Source organism: Crocuta crocuta, unplaced genomic scaffold (assembly GCF_008692635.1).
Source record: "Crocuta crocuta isolate KB4526 unplaced genomic scaffold, BGI_CrCroc_1.0 scaffold125, whole genome shotgun sequence".
NCBI classification, from domain to species: Eukaryota; Metazoa; Chordata; class Mammalia; order Carnivora; family Hyaenidae; genus Crocuta; species Crocuta crocuta.
Genome location: NW_027531143.1, coordinates 1,340,214 through 1,357,482, shown reverse-complemented (window position 1 = coordinate 1,357,482; position 17,269 = coordinate 1,340,214). Strand labels below are relative to the sequence as shown.

General features: G+C 35.6%; 1 protein-coding gene across 2 annotated transcripts in view; it reads right to left on the bottom strand.

Moving 5' to 3' along the window:
• The window catches only part of AK5 (adenylate kinase 5), a 228,566-nt gene that overhangs the window by 210,397 nt on the left and 900 nt on the right, over window positions 1–17,269 (bottom strand). Inside the window, exons 2-5 of one of the 2 annotated variants that reach the window (XM_077771136.1) lie at window positions 13,375–13,561; window positions 7,477–7,644; window positions 2,466–2,635; window positions 2,247–2,360 (exon numbers count right to left, since the gene is read on the bottom strand). In XM_077771136.1, coding sequence (XP_077627262.1) covers window positions 2,247–2,360; window positions 2,466–2,635; window positions 7,477–7,644; window positions 13,375–13,561 — 639 coding nt within the window. The remainder of the gene's footprint in view (window positions 1–2,246; window positions 2,361–2,465; window positions 2,636–7,476; window positions 7,645–13,374; window positions 13,562–17,269) is intronic. The other variant, XM_077771137.1, reaches the window with a different exon arrangement.

Sequence of the window (17,269 nt, the reverse complement as noted above, 5' to 3'; positions counted from 1 at the left end):
GCCCAAAATAGTGTCAGGATGTGGATTTGTTGGCAGAGAGATCAAACATGATATTAAAAGGTGGGAACTTTCAACACCACTCCTTGATCTCCAGGAAGGGGATTAAAGATTGGGTTAGAAAAACTCTTCAGCAATTAAGTTTGGGGAGCTTTTGAGTTGGTGAACATGTTGAAGTGTTCGGTGGGGGCTGATGTACCCAGATAGACGATCCTACAGAACTTCCAAATAGGTGTCCCCAACCAGTATTGTGACCCTTGGCCCATCACCCAAGGCTGTATAAGAGAAGGTGGAGATTGATCAGGTATCCAGAGAGTTGCTGGAGTATTTCCCACCCCTTGCCCATTACCTGCCCCACTGTAAGCCACAACAGGAAGAATTTCAGGAGTCTGAGACATCACTTTGGCTTTCTAAGGCTGAATCAGGTCCAAGAAGACATACGTTAAACTGAATGAAAAACTGAAATTTTTATTTTTACTTTATATTGTACTGGTTTTTTTTTTTTTAATTAAAAATTTTTTCCACCTTTACTGAGATATAATTGTGGGCTGGGCTTTTTAATCCCAGAAAGCAACACTATCTGTTAGTATTTTAAAGTGACCAGGAGAACTATGAGGTCTGCCTGAGTTATTATTTAGGGGAGAAGAGAGAAATTTACAGAATGTTTGAAAGGCAATAGAGAGAAAAAATCAAGAAGCTTTTTCTGCTTGTGGCCACCCAATGCATACCATTCAGTGCATAGGTTGAGTGGCTTTGAGAGGGAATGCCTGCTGGCTAGCGTGCTTCCACCAATAGCCAAGAACCACGCAGAGTGGCTGCCATAGCACCCATTTTCAACAGCAACATCAGGTGTTACAACAGCAACAACAAAACATTGATTTTTCTAGTTTTTCTCTTGTCAAGGCCGAAGCAATTAGACCAAGCCCTTAAACTGAAAAAACATCAGAGGTTCTGGACTACTGTGGGGAGAGGGAAGCCTGAAGAGGGGAGAATGAGACTCCAGCACAACAGATGTCCCCAAACAGTCAACCTGAATATTCAAACAGAGGCTTTATGAAGCTGTCTTCTGGCCTTGAACTGCCTAACTCCAGACTTCTTTTATATAATACATAAATTTACGTCTTATTTGAGTTTGTATCCTTGGATATAATATCTGTGATATGTTAAAAGCCTATTTAAATTAAGAAAAGATAAACAAGTCCAGAGGAAAATAGGCAAAGGAAGGCAGGCAATTCATGCAAGGAATACAAATAGTCAATAAAGTATCTTAAAATATACTTAACTTTAGTAGTAACTCAAGAAATGTACATTTAAAAGATGAAAGACTACTGTTTCTTATTTATCAGGTTGGCAAAAATCTTAAATATGAATTATAAAGGGTCTGGAGAAATAAACTCTCACTCAATATTGATGGGACTATAACTTAGAAAAATCTTTTTGGAGGTCCACCTGGAAATAGCAATGAATAATTTTAAATGCATTTCTTTATGAGCATGCACATATGTGCACACATGGGTGTGTGTTTAATGTACAGAATATGGTCTAGACGGATATATAACAAGCTATACAATATTTCTATTTCTCAGGAGATGAGGGCAGTGGAATAGAGGTAGGGCATTAATAGACCTTCACTTTTTATGCCAAGACTTAACATTTTTATGACTACATGTTATTTTTGTAATTAAAATTTTTATACAAAAAATCAGTTACCTTGGCTTTTCAAAGATTAAACATACAAAATATTTTATTTATTTCTGTAAAGATATATGTATTAGGTGTTGAGTATGCATAGTCTACTGAAATTTTAGTAAATCTGGGAAAACGGAACCCTATCTTGTAATAGGGAGGTGGTTTAGTATTTCACACACCAGTGAAAAGGGCTTCTTATTTGATAACAATGTAAATATAGGGTGATGTTTTATATCACTGGGTGGTATGCAACAGGCTTGTTTTAGGTAATTAAAAATTTTAAAAGATCTTAGAAAAAGTATTTTGAAATAANTAAAAAAAAAAATAACGAATTCTATTATTAGTTTTTATTTCTTCTTTTTTGGCAGAGACGGTCTCCAATTTTTAGGCATGTCTGCCAAGGAAATGACCTTCTGCCAACCCATACTGATGTACTTGCCTGTCTGAAGACCAGAATTCACTCAGAATAACAGCACATCTTCCAAGAAATCTTTTTTTTTTTTTAATTTCAAAGTTTTACACAAAAGTAGGTCATTTAAAATATAAAGAGATATTCTTACTTGGTCCTCAAAAGATAAAGCCTGGGCAACATCTCTTGGGAATCCGTCAATAACAATGCCCTCTTCATCAGGTATTTGCATCAATTTCTGTTTTATCTCTGTAATTGTTGTTTCCTTTCATAAAAAAAAAAAAAGATTAAAAAACCACAGTTAGCTAAACTTACACTCACAAGTGGTATAAAAATCTTTGCAGAATAGAAACAAATTACACAGTAGTACCTGTGGGGCCAATTCTCCAGTTGTAATTATTTTGGCAATAAGACTCCATTTCCTATTGCTGCTGGTGCTGTGGATCTTCTTTCTTAGTAATTCTCCCACTGAAATGTATTGGAATCCATAACGTTCTGCAATTTTCAAACTTTGAGTACCCTTTCCACTTCCTGGACCACCTACCATTTAAAACAGGCAAAATTGTGACCTCTTGATACAGTAAGAAACTCCGTTTTGTACAACTACTACCTCTGCCTTGAGATGCAGAATCTAGATGACCAGTAGCAGGGCGGGCAACTTTACACCTCGGCCATTCTCAGTGCTACCTCTGAATGCAGAGCAAGTACAGACTTAGCCAAGGAAAGCATAGAATTATGACCAATTTTATTAGATGAAAGAGACACTTTTTCCTTCCCCCAATTAGTAGAAAATAACTAATTTAGAAGATTGGACAAGGCATTCAAAATAAACCATTTCTTGTTCTTGTATGTCAAAATCTAATCTTTTCCCCCCTTGCAATCAGAGAAAAATCTAAGTGTAAACCAATTTCACAATAAACTATTTAAAAAAAAATCCAAGGGATACAAGGGACAATGATCAAAATAACAGAAATGTGTTCCATGCCAACAGAGAGCTAATGTGCAATTTGTTGAAATGTAACAATTATTTTTCAGGCCAAAGGCACATCAATATTGACACTGCTTATTTAAATCTTTTTTTATAAATTCTGTTCCTGTGTCTCCTTGCCTCATCTCCTTTAAATTCCAAAGAAGTTTTATGCAATGAATATGCAGAGTGAATCAAATAGGTCCTTAAAGCAGAACAATTTCATAGAGCTCATGATAATTTTGATTTTGTGATATATTAGTATGAAATAAGCAACATTTTGCAACCTTAATACTAATCATTGGTAATTATCATTTATTTTTTAGGTTAAATACTAAAATAATTATAAAATATACAGCTCAGATTTTATTTCCAATCACATTACATTATTTTAATTTGTATTTTCAAACAACCTAGACTGACTGGAATCTAAAGTCTCAACAAATTTCTAAATAAAGCACATACCAATCAGCCCAGTCTGATTTTGATTTGTTACTTCTTTGTAATTATCAAAATAAAATATTTTCAAGTACTTATGCATAAATTATTGACTGCACACAAAATATTTTTAAAGGTCAATGTCTAATAAGTAATGAACTATTTTGGTAACATACACTGAAAATAATTATACTATTAAGCAATATTGAAAATAAAAATTCAATAGAAAAGTGAGTTGATGTTCTCCCTACTAATTCAATATATCACATGTTTGGGGAGAGTAGAAGTCATTTAATACATAATTACTTAATAATTATTTTTTGCAAATAATGTAAGTAAAAAAGACTGGTGTTTTCCTTGTTTTTTATAAGAAGAGTTCTGAGTGGGTAGACTTGCTTCGGCAGGGCTTATTTCCTCTTTAAAAATTTTAAAGTGCAGAATTCTAAGATCAACTAATAAGAATCATTTCTTAACCCCCCATACCAACTAATGCACCTAATAACATCTGGCCTTCACTTTTTTATTGCTCTATTAACCTTAGGATAGGAATTTGTTTACATTTTTAACCATTCCCTAAGAAACTCTAAATCTTATCCTATTAGATTTAACATTATGAACCACTACTAAAGTAAACTCATTACTTCGCAAAATTTTGGTTCTAAATAGCTGCTTTTCACCTATTCACCTATGTGCAAATTATGGATTGACTTGATGTAAAAAATGATATGAAAAACTCCATGAAATTTAAGCTAATTTGATCCCTGAAGCACGAACATTATCTTTCATAAACTATATTTCCACACTTTAGCTCACAAACCTTCACACTAAGAGATTATAAGTCCTACTGAATTAAAAAAAAAATCAAATATGCTAATAAAAAAATTGTCAACTCGGAAGCAAACAGCAGACAACACAAACACATGATTAGCATATCTGACAGAGAATAGCTTTAATTTATTAGATGAGTTTGATTAGTGAAGTTATCTAATATCAATTTTACTTTCTTCTCTCTAAAACCAGAGTGAGCTTAATCTTGTTCTATTTATTGATCTCTAATACTTATAAATATCAGAATCCATCTAACTCTTAAATTTAATAATTATGTTAACATAAGAGAGACTCATATCTGTGCCAAGAAGGCTAGCTTTAAAAACAAAAAATCTGCATCACCAGATGGGAAATTTTCTTTATTTGAATGTAATACCATGTGAGTATCTGTACCTCTTCCACTCCCTTTTTAGGCTGGTACTAATAAAAATTTGTAAGATTCAGGTACAATTATTTTATAATTCTTCAAAACTCTTTATATATACAATGAAATACTACTTAGCAGTAAGAAAGAATGAAATCATGCAGAATGCAATTTGCAGAAACGTGGATGGAACTGGAAGGTATTATACTAAGTGAAATTAGTCCGAGAAGGACAGATACCATATGTTTTCATTCATATGTGGATCTTGAGAAACTTAACATAAGACCATGGGGAAGGGGGGGGTAAATAGTTACAAACAGGGAGGGAGGTAAACCACAAGAGACTCTTAAATACAGAGAACAAATTGAGGGTGGATAAGGGAAAGGAAAAATGGGTGAGGGGCATTGAGGAGGGCACTTGTTGGGATGAGCACTGGGTGTTGTATGTAAGCCAATTTGACAATAAATTATATTTTAAAAAACCCAAAAAACCCCAAATTGAACACTTTTTTTAATTAAAAAAATTCATAAAATTGCCCCAATTTTCTCAGACAACTTCAGGTTTGGCCTTTCCTTTCTTCTACTATCTCAATCCTCTAAAGGTTATTTACACTCATTGGTTCTGCATCATTCTTGGAATACATAGAACTTTATAGTGTATAAGTGTAAAACCAGAATCACACTTGTGGGAAGCAAGTTGATTTTACTGAGTAAAAAAGAACTGTGGAGGGGCACCTGGGTGGCTCAGTCGATTGAGCGTCCGACTCTGGCTCAGGTCGTGATTTCACGGTTTGTGGGTTTGAGCCCCACGTTGGGCTCTGTGCTGACAGCTAGCTCAGAGTATGGAGTCTATCTTCAGATTCTCTGTCTCCCTCTCTCTCTGACCCTCCTCTGCTCATGCTGTCTCTCTCTCTCAAAAGTCAATAAACATTAAAAAAAATTAAAAAGAAAAGAAAGAACAAGAGCGTTAAAAAAAACTTAAAAAAAAAAACAAACTGTGGAGTTCTTCAAAGTGGAGGAGATCTGAAGCATTTACATCTTCTCCAAAGATCTTAGTTTAACGAAACATTTTAGTCATTTTCACATAAAATTCACAATGCACAAAATATTAATATATGTGTTCTACTCGAGCATTTTGGTATTACACCTCTTTCATGGACAATCAAGCCTCCATGTGTTTGTCCTATTAATAATCAGCAGTATTTTAGTAACAGCAAAAAGAAAAATAAAATTGAAAGAATATTTCATCATCAAATTGCGAAATAATTTCCCATTATTCTTCACCTGTAGCATAAAGCATTTATTTTAATAAAGCATTTACTCGTCTTCTAGGTAAGGACCTCAGACTTTCTTTTAAATGTTTATTTATTTATTTTTGAGAGACAGAGAGAGAGAGAGCACAAAAGCAAGGGGGGGCAGAGAGAGAGAGAGGGAGACACAGAATCTGAAGCAGTCTCCAGGTTCTGAGCTGTCACCACAGAGCCTGACACGGGGCTTGAACCCATGAACTGTGAGATCATGACCTCAGCCAAAGTTGGACACTCAACTGACTGAGCCACCAAAGTGCCCTGGACCTCAAACTTTTAAGCACACACAAACAAAATTCCATTTTCAGGAAAAGAAAGAGATTTATGGCATAACTGTGGCTACCATACACCATAAGAATAATGACTTTTATAAAGCCAGTTTCTATACTGTCTTTCTACAACATTATTTTAACAGTTCAGGGCTAAATATATTTGCAATTTCATTTACATTACACTTAGAGATGTATGAATGTCACTCCTTCTAGTCTGGTGAACTTAGATTCTTGTTATAGCTTAGTGTGTTTATTTGCATGCTTCTTTCCTAGTTGCCATCATCTTTCTATCTTCTGGAAACAGTCCTTCCTTGTATAGGGCTGTATTCATTTGCCCTCTATTAACAATTACTGACTACAATAGCTTTGAACATTTCACACTAGATTTTTGCTTTTGGTCATCTCTGTAAAAACTGAGTCAAATTGGAAAATGAGACAATGATCACATATTTGCATGTCCACAGGTCTCTTCATGATTTTACAGATTTTGAGGAAGTTGGGATTTGCAAGAGTGGTAAAAAAGGCGTTTTACAAAAATTAAACATGTTCCAGATCGATTCCTTGTGCAATGGTATCTGATATTTTCATACTCATTCATAGAAATAATTTTAAAAATTAACTGTTGTTATTTTCATTAATACTCAGACGGTATGTGCTCTGTAAAACACTATTCAACTAGATTTGCTGGTCTGAAACATCATAGCTTAAACTTTATTTTAGGTGTCAGTTTGCTACCAGGAAGATTCATTTATATTTGTCTTTACCAACACATTAGTATCATTTCCTTCTAAAATTAATAGTGAATAAAAATTCAATATGTTGAGTAAAAACATAAGAAAGTCATATCATGTATAGAAAACTTCCAATGGATTCAGTTTTCTATGTTAAAAATTAAACAGATAAAACCACAGGACAATAAATCTTGAAGAGAGTAATACTTTCAACTCATTGCAGAGGATTTCCAGGACATTGTAATGGAGTCCTTAAAAGTGGAATAGGTATTAGATTATATAATTATAACAATTCTATTTTATGGAAAATTATGCTAAAATATTTCCATCTACTGTCTCTTGAGCTTTTGTTTCTGTTGTTTGTCATTATTCAACTCAGTTATTGCAAATACACATAATAAACCTGATTTCTTGAAATGTAAACACATAAGCAAAGGTAACAATAGTATAAGAATTTTGCTTTCTGTCCTCATACCTATGACAAGAATGATTTTTGGTCGAGGTCTAGTAGGATCAAAAACATCATACTCCTCAATTAACTCTGCAGTCTCGGAGAGGTCTGTATCACTTTCTATGGAGAATTGATGGATTGGAGGGAGTCGATCATACCGTCGATATGGAAAGTTTGAATTTTCAGGCATCACTGCAAAAGAGTAAGATAACTTTGAAACGGGAAAAAAAGCATAATAAAATAGTTTTTGTACTTAGCCAATTAGCAGAGGAAAGCTTTTAAATTAAAGGAGTTTGATTTTTTTCAACTGGAAGAAGAGCCTATCCTATAAGTGGTCTGCAAACTTTTTCTTAAAAGGCCAGACATTCAATATTTTGAACTTTGAACAGTCTCATACTCAACTTGGCTATGGTAGCAGAAGAGTGACCAATGACAATATATAAACAAATGGATAGGCCTGTGTTCCAATAAAACTTTATTTCTAAAAACAAGTAAGGAGCCAGACTCAGGGTATGGGTCATAGTTTGCCAACCCATGTCTGGAGGAACTTTCTTAAGCACTGCCTAATCTTAATTGGTAGTTTGTATACATCCTTATATCTGCAAATGGTGCTCCCTAGGGTTTGTAGTATACAATCTCACAACTTTTCAAGTTCACAGTTGCTAACTCGTTATTAGCTAACAGCTAACGTGTTGTTCAAGGCTAAACTGTGGTTCATGTAGTTCACGGCTCCTTCCTTCCTCACTCCAAGTATCAGTACTCCGGGAGGCACAGAGAAGCCCTAACTACCCAGAAGGCACATGCACAAAAGAGAGACAGGAAATCACTTGGCCTTTCATGAGGGATTTAGCTGTGGTGATTATGGGATTTTAGCATGGCATAATGCTCACATCTCTTTCTGGGGTGTTGATCAGGTAGAACTTTTCATTCCCTGTTGATATAATAAATAAGCTCACTGACTGCTAATCCACTGGACTCATTTTAGTACTATGGAAAGAGTAGAGTAGTCGGCAATGATAGTGGATATTCTTTGAAAATTCTGGGAAGGGTGTATGATAGGAAAGGCATTGACAACAGTATCCTGTTCTGCCTTGAAATTGAATTGCTACACACAACACAGGGCAAAACTCTAAGCATTATCCTCAATTACTTTCCTCCCTCACTCCTCATATTTACTGCCATAGACTCTATCTCCAAAATGTATCCCAAATGCATATACTTTTCTCCATTTCCACTATTACAACTCTTTCCCAACCACCATCATTTACATGGACTACTGTTATAGACTTTTTACTAGTCTGCCTGCTTACAAGCTTGTGCCCACAATCCACTGCCTGAAATACTCTTCCCGATACCATCCCATGGCTGCCTGCTGCTCGCCATTCACACCTCAGCTCAAATGACACCTTCTACCAGAGGACTTTACTGACTTTTTAATCTCAAATAGTTAATTTCATGGACATCACTCTAGTAATGGTCTCCACAGCATCTAACAGTTCATATGAAAGGTCTCTATTAATTCATTGTTTGTCTTCTCCCGTTAGAATGTTCAGTTCCAGGAAGGAGGGACCTTACTTTTCTGGATCTAGAACTATCTTGGCACAAAATCAGTGTCCAATAAATATTTGTGGAATTAGTAACAAAGACAATAGCCTTGCTGAGATATATGGTTTCCCACAGAGGAAAGCCAGAAGATGGGTAGTCAAGAGTGTGGCCACAGGGTAGAGGGCCTTCACCACCAGGGTAAAGGGTTTAGTTTTAATCTAGTAGAAAGCCAGTGGGAGATTTGTGTGGGTAGAGAAGTGACATGATAAAATGTGAAACACGTTTTTTAGGAAGATTAATCTGGTGGTGTTTAGAATAAATTTGAGTGGGAAGATGAAAGCAGAAAGAACAGCAGCTAGGGGCCAGCAGGGGTCAGGAGTAACAGGTGAGAAATGAGGCTTCAGTTAGAGGGGAAGCATGAGAAGTGACATGGTTGGGTACGAAGAATATGGTTAGGGTTGGGATCTGTGACATGAAAGGAGGAGACAGTCCAAAAAACAATTGCCGAGGCTCAAGTCTAACTGAAAAGAGAAGGCATTGCATTTAATATGCCATCTTTCTGTTCTCTCTTTTCTGCTCCAGAAATAGTGGGCTTCTATATCATAGCCTCTTCCCCTACATTAGCAACTCCTGTTCTCTATTCCCTGGTATAAACTCAAACTCCTCCATCCTTCTCTAGCTAACACCTACTCGGCTTTCTGTCTCCAAGCATTAGCATATCACTTCTTCCAGGAAGCCTACCCTGAACCCCAGTCTAGGTTGGATCTATTCCCCTGTTAGCATGGTTGTTTTGATCACGTGCATTATTTTCTATAGCACTCATTGTGCTTCTATTTGCATATTTTTTCACCATTAATATTTTTTATCCCATAGTCAAAATAATCACCAAGTTCATCATTTTTATTTTAACAATTATTTCTGATTAACATCATCTTATACAAATTCTTTAAAAAAAATCTCAGCATTATATTCTTTACCAAAAATATATATATATAATTATATAATAATTTATATATATAATTTTAATATAATATATTTATTATATAAATTANCTCTCTCTGACCCTCCCCTGCTCACGCTGTCTCTCTCTCTCTCTCTCCTAGAAATAAATAAAACATTTTTAAAAAATGTATATAATGCATATACATCATACCTGTATAGGGTGTCTATCTATATTCCTATAGTATTTACAAAGCATTTCCTTTTAATTTCTTGTAAAATTTTATTTTTTGTTTTTTAATTGAAGTATCCTTAACATAGTGTTATATTAGTTTCACATTTACAATGTAATGATGCAATAATTCCATACATTTCTCAGGGCTCAGCAAGACAAGGGTACTTAATCCCTTTATCTATTTCACCCATCCCTCCGTCACCTCTTCTCTGGCAACCATCAATTTGTTCTCTGTGTTTAGGAGTTTGTTTTTTTGTTTGTCTCTTTTTTTCTTTGTTAGTGTGTTATGTTTTAAACTCCGCACATGAGTTAAATCATATAGTGTTTGTCTTTCTCTGACTGGTTTATTTCTCTTAGCATTATACCCTCTGAGGGTATAATATATATGAGGGTAGTAGGTACTATATTTGTTCTTTCTTGGTGGCCGCATCCTCAGTCCTCAAAGAATGTCTGATGATAGTAGTGCTCAATAAATGGTTGTTTTAATGCTCAACTGACTCACTGACTGACTTCATGGAAATAAGAAAAGGAGAAGGGAGTGCAGGTTTTGAAGCAAATATGCTATACTTGCTTTTAAACATATTGAGTATAAGATGACAATGAGATATTCCAGAACAGAAGCTCTATGGACATTTCGAGCTTTGGGACTAGAATTCTTATTCGTAACAAATTATTTGTTCAATTGTACGGCAGAAAAAAAAGATGCTTATCTCACGTGCATAGTAAAATCCTTTAAAGAACTATCAGTCAGTAATTTATCCTTGTTTTTTATCATATTTTTATGTATGGAAGTAGTTTGCCTAAATGATTAAAATGTTTTATTTCGTAGAATAATTTTTCATGATAATTATATATTAGCACAGCTATGTCAATATTTCAGCAAACCATGCATGAATCACCTTTTATTTCTAGAAATAATCATGCTTTAAGTTACTGGGAAGTTACTAGTTTAATTTAATAATGTACCCCATAAATTATAGCTAAAAATTAAGAAGCACAAGTGTGTAAGGCATTTCATAAAATAAAATGTTATTACAGAAAAGTCTATTTAGAAACCATTTTCTGTCTTTTAGCATGTGTCCTAGATATAAGAAGGTAATAAGACATTCTTGTCATCATAATACATTGAAAAGTTCTATTTGATGATTAATTAAAAGATCTCTGAGTAGGAATCTTGGTAAAGCATTATTAAGTATGGAGATTCTAAAATTAACAATTTTAATTCTAATTAAAGTTAAACCACATTTTCCATTTCTGTTTCAGCTTATTCTGATAAATCAGGAGTTCCAAACTTGTCATTTGTGTGCTCAATATTGCCCCATAGATGTGTTTTGTTCAGCTCAACATTTTTCCAAAATGTGTACATGCCTTTAGACAATGACTGTTCTCTGTAACTTGACCACAGTCCCCACCATTCTCTATTACACCCTTGGCCTGTCTGGCTTCTACCTATAATCAAGCCAAGTAACAGTATAAAACAGAAGCATTCAGACTTCATTTTGTTGCAAAGCAGTCACTTTGTATACCGAGGCTGAGAGCAGTTTTTTAACCAAGGGAATGTCATATCCCCTTAGATTTAAATTTTAAGATGTAAAAATATTTTAGACTAAATCCAGTAATACCTGAGGTTTGTTAGTGCTTTAAGACTAAATCTTAAAGCAGTTCCCCATACTTATCTCACTTGACTTAAGCAGGGCATGTATTTAAGATTGAGCCAGATTCCATCAGTATGACAACACCCCTGGAAGTAAGTTAGTTGTCTTGGGAAAATAGATGAACACTTCAAGCCCATGAAAACATCATTTTGTTCACTGAAGCAGAAATGTACTAAGTGGTGTGCCCCAGTGGTAACTGGCACTTGAACACTCAGGCTTACATGGCCAAGTGATGATTCCTGCATGGATGGATGGATAGGGAAGAATTCTTCTCCCTGGAGATGCTTCTGAAAAAATGTTTCTGCTTACCCTTTCTGCCTGCGTTTCTTTTTCTTTTTCTTTTTTTAATTTTTTAATGTTTATTCATTTTTTGAAAGAGAGAGAAAGAGAGAGAGCATGAGTCGGGGAGGGCCAGAGAGAGAGGGAGACACAGAATCTGAAGCAGGCTCCAGGCTCTGAGCTGTCACCACAGAGCCCGACAGGGCTTGAACCCATGAACTACAAAAATCATGACTGAGTCGGATGTTTAACCGACAGAGCCACCCAGGCGCCCCTCTGCCTGTGTTTCTTAAAAATTAACACACTATGTCTTTTCCCCACACTGCATGCAAATAAAATCTAAGTGACTCATGTAAATGAAACAAACTAAGGCTTATTTTTGTATTTACTACAAATATTAATACTTGTATTACAAATACTTCAAATTCTGTCTGTCTAGCTAAGACTTCATGGTACAATTTTTGAAAATGGTGTAAATTTTGAAAATATAATGATCTTGGCCACTGGGAAAGAATAAATTTAGTTTCCCTGGATTGGAAACTAAATTCCACTTTACATATACTATTATACTTCTCAGTTTCATCCAGAGCCTAAAAGGTTGGTTGGCTGATGTTGAACCACTAAGTTTGATAAGCATGTATTTCAGAAAGCTATGAAAATATACTATGAATCTCCTCTAGTGAACTCTAATTCTTAGTTCCAAACTATTCCTAAAATTGCTAGAAAAGTTCATGTCTTCTACTTCTTGTATAGCAGCAAATGCCTAATCTGATGTATTGCATTCAGTAGCTGCAATAGAAATACTTGCTGGATTAACTAGTATAAACTTTATATGCATTTATGCAGATGTATTAATATGAACTCTGAGTTAGGAAACACACTATTCCAAGCTCTTCCCAGCTAATGAAAAATGTTGAATTGTTACATAATAACAATTTTGCCTATCTATTCATTTATTTGGGAAAATCTTATTTGCAATTTTAAGAAAAATTCAGTTCGCTGATGTAATTCATTTTGCAAAATAATGAAGTCAGAAATATACAATTTAATTAAGCTTTTAGGGAAGTGCTGGACAGTGGTATGTGATTTTGTTCATCTTATCACAGAGGTGGTTAGAATTAGGAGCAGAGAGAGAGTAGTCATGTTCAGAGCCAAATGTCTTTCCAGGTTTTTGGAAATCTAATGAATTAAATAAATGCCTACAGTCTATATGGGATGTTTCAAAGAGAAGTGCTATAACCATAAACTGTTATTCTACATATACATTACCATTTCTTAGAAAGGATCTCCGTGATTGTCCTCCATTGAGGGGAGGTAAGGTCTTCTTTTCCTGGCTAACAAATGTATCCCACTTCACCTTGTCACAGCCGCCTAATTCCTTGACTTTCTGTAAACAACTTTCCAAGTACTCTACTGGGTCTTCAGGCTTAGAACACATCAATCCATTCAAAAGGCTCTGAAATACAACCACAAAATATACCCACATAAATATGCTTTAAAACCACCTTTGCTAAAATAGTGTATGTCTCATTGTTAAATTCTGGGTTGTTTTTGTTCTTTGCATTTTTTTTTTAATGAACATGATTTGATTGAGTAATTAAAATAACCCCTAAATTCTTGACCAATTAGTTTTTAGCTCAGCATTTTCTGCCTTTTAAACAATTCGGGCAACTACATAGTTTAAAATGAAGGCACCCTATCAAAGTGAGATAAAGTGCAGTGTGTAAAAATGCTCCTGTCATTATTTATCTTATTTCTACCCAGTTTTTTAAAGTAGGATTCATGCTCAGCATGGAACCCAACGTGGGACTTGAACTTAAAACCCTGAGATCAAGACCTGAGCTGAGATCAAGAGTTGGATGCTTACCCAACTAAGTCACCCACATGCACCATTCCTACCCATTTTTGAAGGCCCCAAGCCTCAGTTTCTTTGTTTGTAAAATAGGAGTACTAATGCCTACCTCAGAGAGTTTTTAAAGGATTAAAAAATTAATACTTGTAAAGTACATATTGAAAGCCTGGCACAATGTAAATACCCAATAAATATTGGTGATTTTAGTTAATATTATCGTAATCAAGAACTCTCCCCTGAGCTCCTAGGTTGGCTTGTGGACCTCTTCCTTTGGATTCAATACTACCCAGAAAACATCTTGCCTGTCATTTATACTTAAATCATCAGTTTAAGTGTTGATCTCATCTTCCACACTGTAAACTCTTCAACAACACAGTGTAGGTCTTTTTTATTTTTCAATTCCTAGCCCCTAACACTGTCCCTGGAACACAGTAGGTGCATACTGGACTGTTTTCTGATTAGGAAAAAGGACTGTTCAAAACATAATCTGAAACTTTATTATTTGATATATAATAAGTTACCACAATATCCATTGACATTACAGAGGAAAAACCTGGTGTCCGATGTGTCACATATGCTCATTTCTAAATATGCTACAAATTTGGAACTGCTGACTCCTTGGAACTGGACTGATATGTAAAATATTTTCCTATACAGTATTTCATGGAAAAAACATAGAGGATCATTATCACGAATATACATTATTAATGCACAACACACACATCCTTTGAAAGGCTGACATCTTTGCTAAATACAATATTTTATTTTCAGATTACTCTTGTGCAATTTGCTCAAAGTGCTAGGCAGTTCTTTCCAGGTACATTTGTTTTCTCAAATCCCAAATAGTGTGAGTTAGAGTGTTCCGAGAAGCTCATTAGCAGAGGGAGAGGAAAAACTAATATGGTCTGGTTATACATACACACACACACACACACACACACACACACACACATTGTGTTTAACTCCTCACATTGCTATATTAATACAGTGAACTGTGGCAGTGTTTACTCTTTATGCCTTACTTTACTCAATGCACTCTGGCCCTATGGGGTATTATTATCATCCCCANAAATAATAATAATAAAAAATTTTAAAAAATAAAAAAAAAAAGGTTATTCAGCTAGAAACTTGTAGGCCCAGGATTCCAACTCAATATTTTTTTAAGTTTCTTTCTTTCTTTCTTTCTTTTTTTTGATAGAGAGAAAGTGAGCAGGTGAGGGGCACAGAGAGGGAGAGAGAGAGAATCCCAAGCAGGCTCCATGCTGTCTGCACAGAGCCCAACATGGGGCTGTATCTCATGAACCATGGGATCATGACCTGAGCTGACATTAAGAGTCAGTTGCTTAACCCACTGAGCCACCCACATGCCCCTCAAATCAATGTTTTTGATTCTAAAACTCACATATTCTTTTCTATATATATCTTGCAAAAATATGATATGGGATAAAAATAAAATGCCAGATTATCTGTGCCCCATACGTAATCCAGCTATAATATGAATCACTCAATGTCTCTCTTTTGATCCCTATTATAGCCAAAAATGAGTGAACATACTCACTGAATTTTTTTTTACTGGAAATATACATTTCCAGCCTCCTTAAACAAATATGATTCAGAAACATGTAGTTGTTTGACAGTCTGTAGATTCAATAACAATTACGTGATCTATAATGGTTTCTAAAATCTACAGCTGAAGCAAAATTTTTGGTTTGATAGATACCTAATTGATAAACTCTGTATACTTAAAACCTTTGCATACCAATATTGTGGTTTGATGGAGAAAATCCAGTTTGGAACAAAAGCATTTGGTTTTACTGTCTACACTCATCACATGGAGCGCTGCCAGGTTTTATTCTGTCTTGTGCTGGTAAAACAGAGATTCTTACTGGAAGGATGGAGTCTCTGGAGGTCACCACAGTCTTCTTCGATCTTCCAAATGTCCAAGATTGTACTTAAGTACATTGTATTACTGCACTTCACCTAAGGAAATGGACTTCCTTTTCTGGGTGTGCACTATTTTAAAATGTCCCATTCACATGCAGAAAAACAAAACAAAAAGCATAATGCCTGAACAAAAAACCCCTGCTATTATTTGTTTGTATACACAGTGTAGATTTTCACGAACAAACTGTCAAAAAGCTCTGTGGTTACCAGAGAGGAAAAACAATACCCACATTTACAAAGAAAATAGATGTACTATTAAGCAGCACTTGGCAATCAGGTGACTGTCCTGCAGATGTTTCTAATTATTCTTTTAGAAACACAGAAATGAAATTGATCTTAGTAGTAGTATTTGTGACAAAAACCTTCGGCTATTCATCTCTGTATTTACTCATTGAAAATTAAAAAAAGAAAAGAAAAGAAATACTCTTTTAAGAATCCTACCTACCCACCCTCCAAGACCTGTCCTTATGCAACACCTTTTGATTCTTTTCAAGCCTGAGTAACACACTTGCTAGGTTTGGGTATCACATACCAGGCTTGTGCTCATTATGTGCTTTACCTGGAAATCTTGGCCTCAGCCCAACCTGAAACTGGTGGCTAACAGAGGTGAGAGAAAATAAAGATCTGCAATTATGGTGGCCCATTTTAAAAGAAAATTTGGGAAAACAGGCATAAAATTCTTTCCCAAAATGGTGTTTTAAAACTCCTTCTAGCAACAGACCCCTCCCCCCCCTCCCCAAACAGGAGAAAGATCAACTCATGACTTTTGGCTTAATGTCTGCAATAACAGTATAATACTGTTATAACAGTCTGGGTAATAGATATAGACTAGATAATAATCTACAGTCTAATATCTTTCAGAAATGGGGGGGCCAGGTAGGCAGCGAATGGAATTCCCCTTTCAGGGCTCCATCTAAGAAGCTTGGCTCCCTTCCATTTTTTTTTTTTTTTTTTTAACCTCAGAAAAATCACACAGAATTCAGGAATATTTCAAAATTCAAATAATGGAGAGAAGGAAAGGAAGCAAAAGACTCCACTATGTAGGTTGTGGTTTAGATGTAACCAAGGATCCTTTAGTTCGTCCCTCAAGCCTCCTCTCCCACATTCCCGAAGCGCTCCTTATCCCCCGGGGTCCTGGTGGAGATGACGCTGTGATGCGGTCCGAAGACAGCGCAACAGGAGTCACGCCTGCCTTGCCGCCGCCTCTCCGACTTGCCTTCTCTGGGTGGGATGGAGAAGGCAGGCGAAAGCCACAGCCGGAGAGGCGAGCAAAGAGAATGATCCCTTCCACGGCAGCGGAAAACGTGCTCAGGAGTTCATTCACCGAAAGCGCATAGCAGCGCTGGGTGCCTGCCCCCCCCCCCCCCC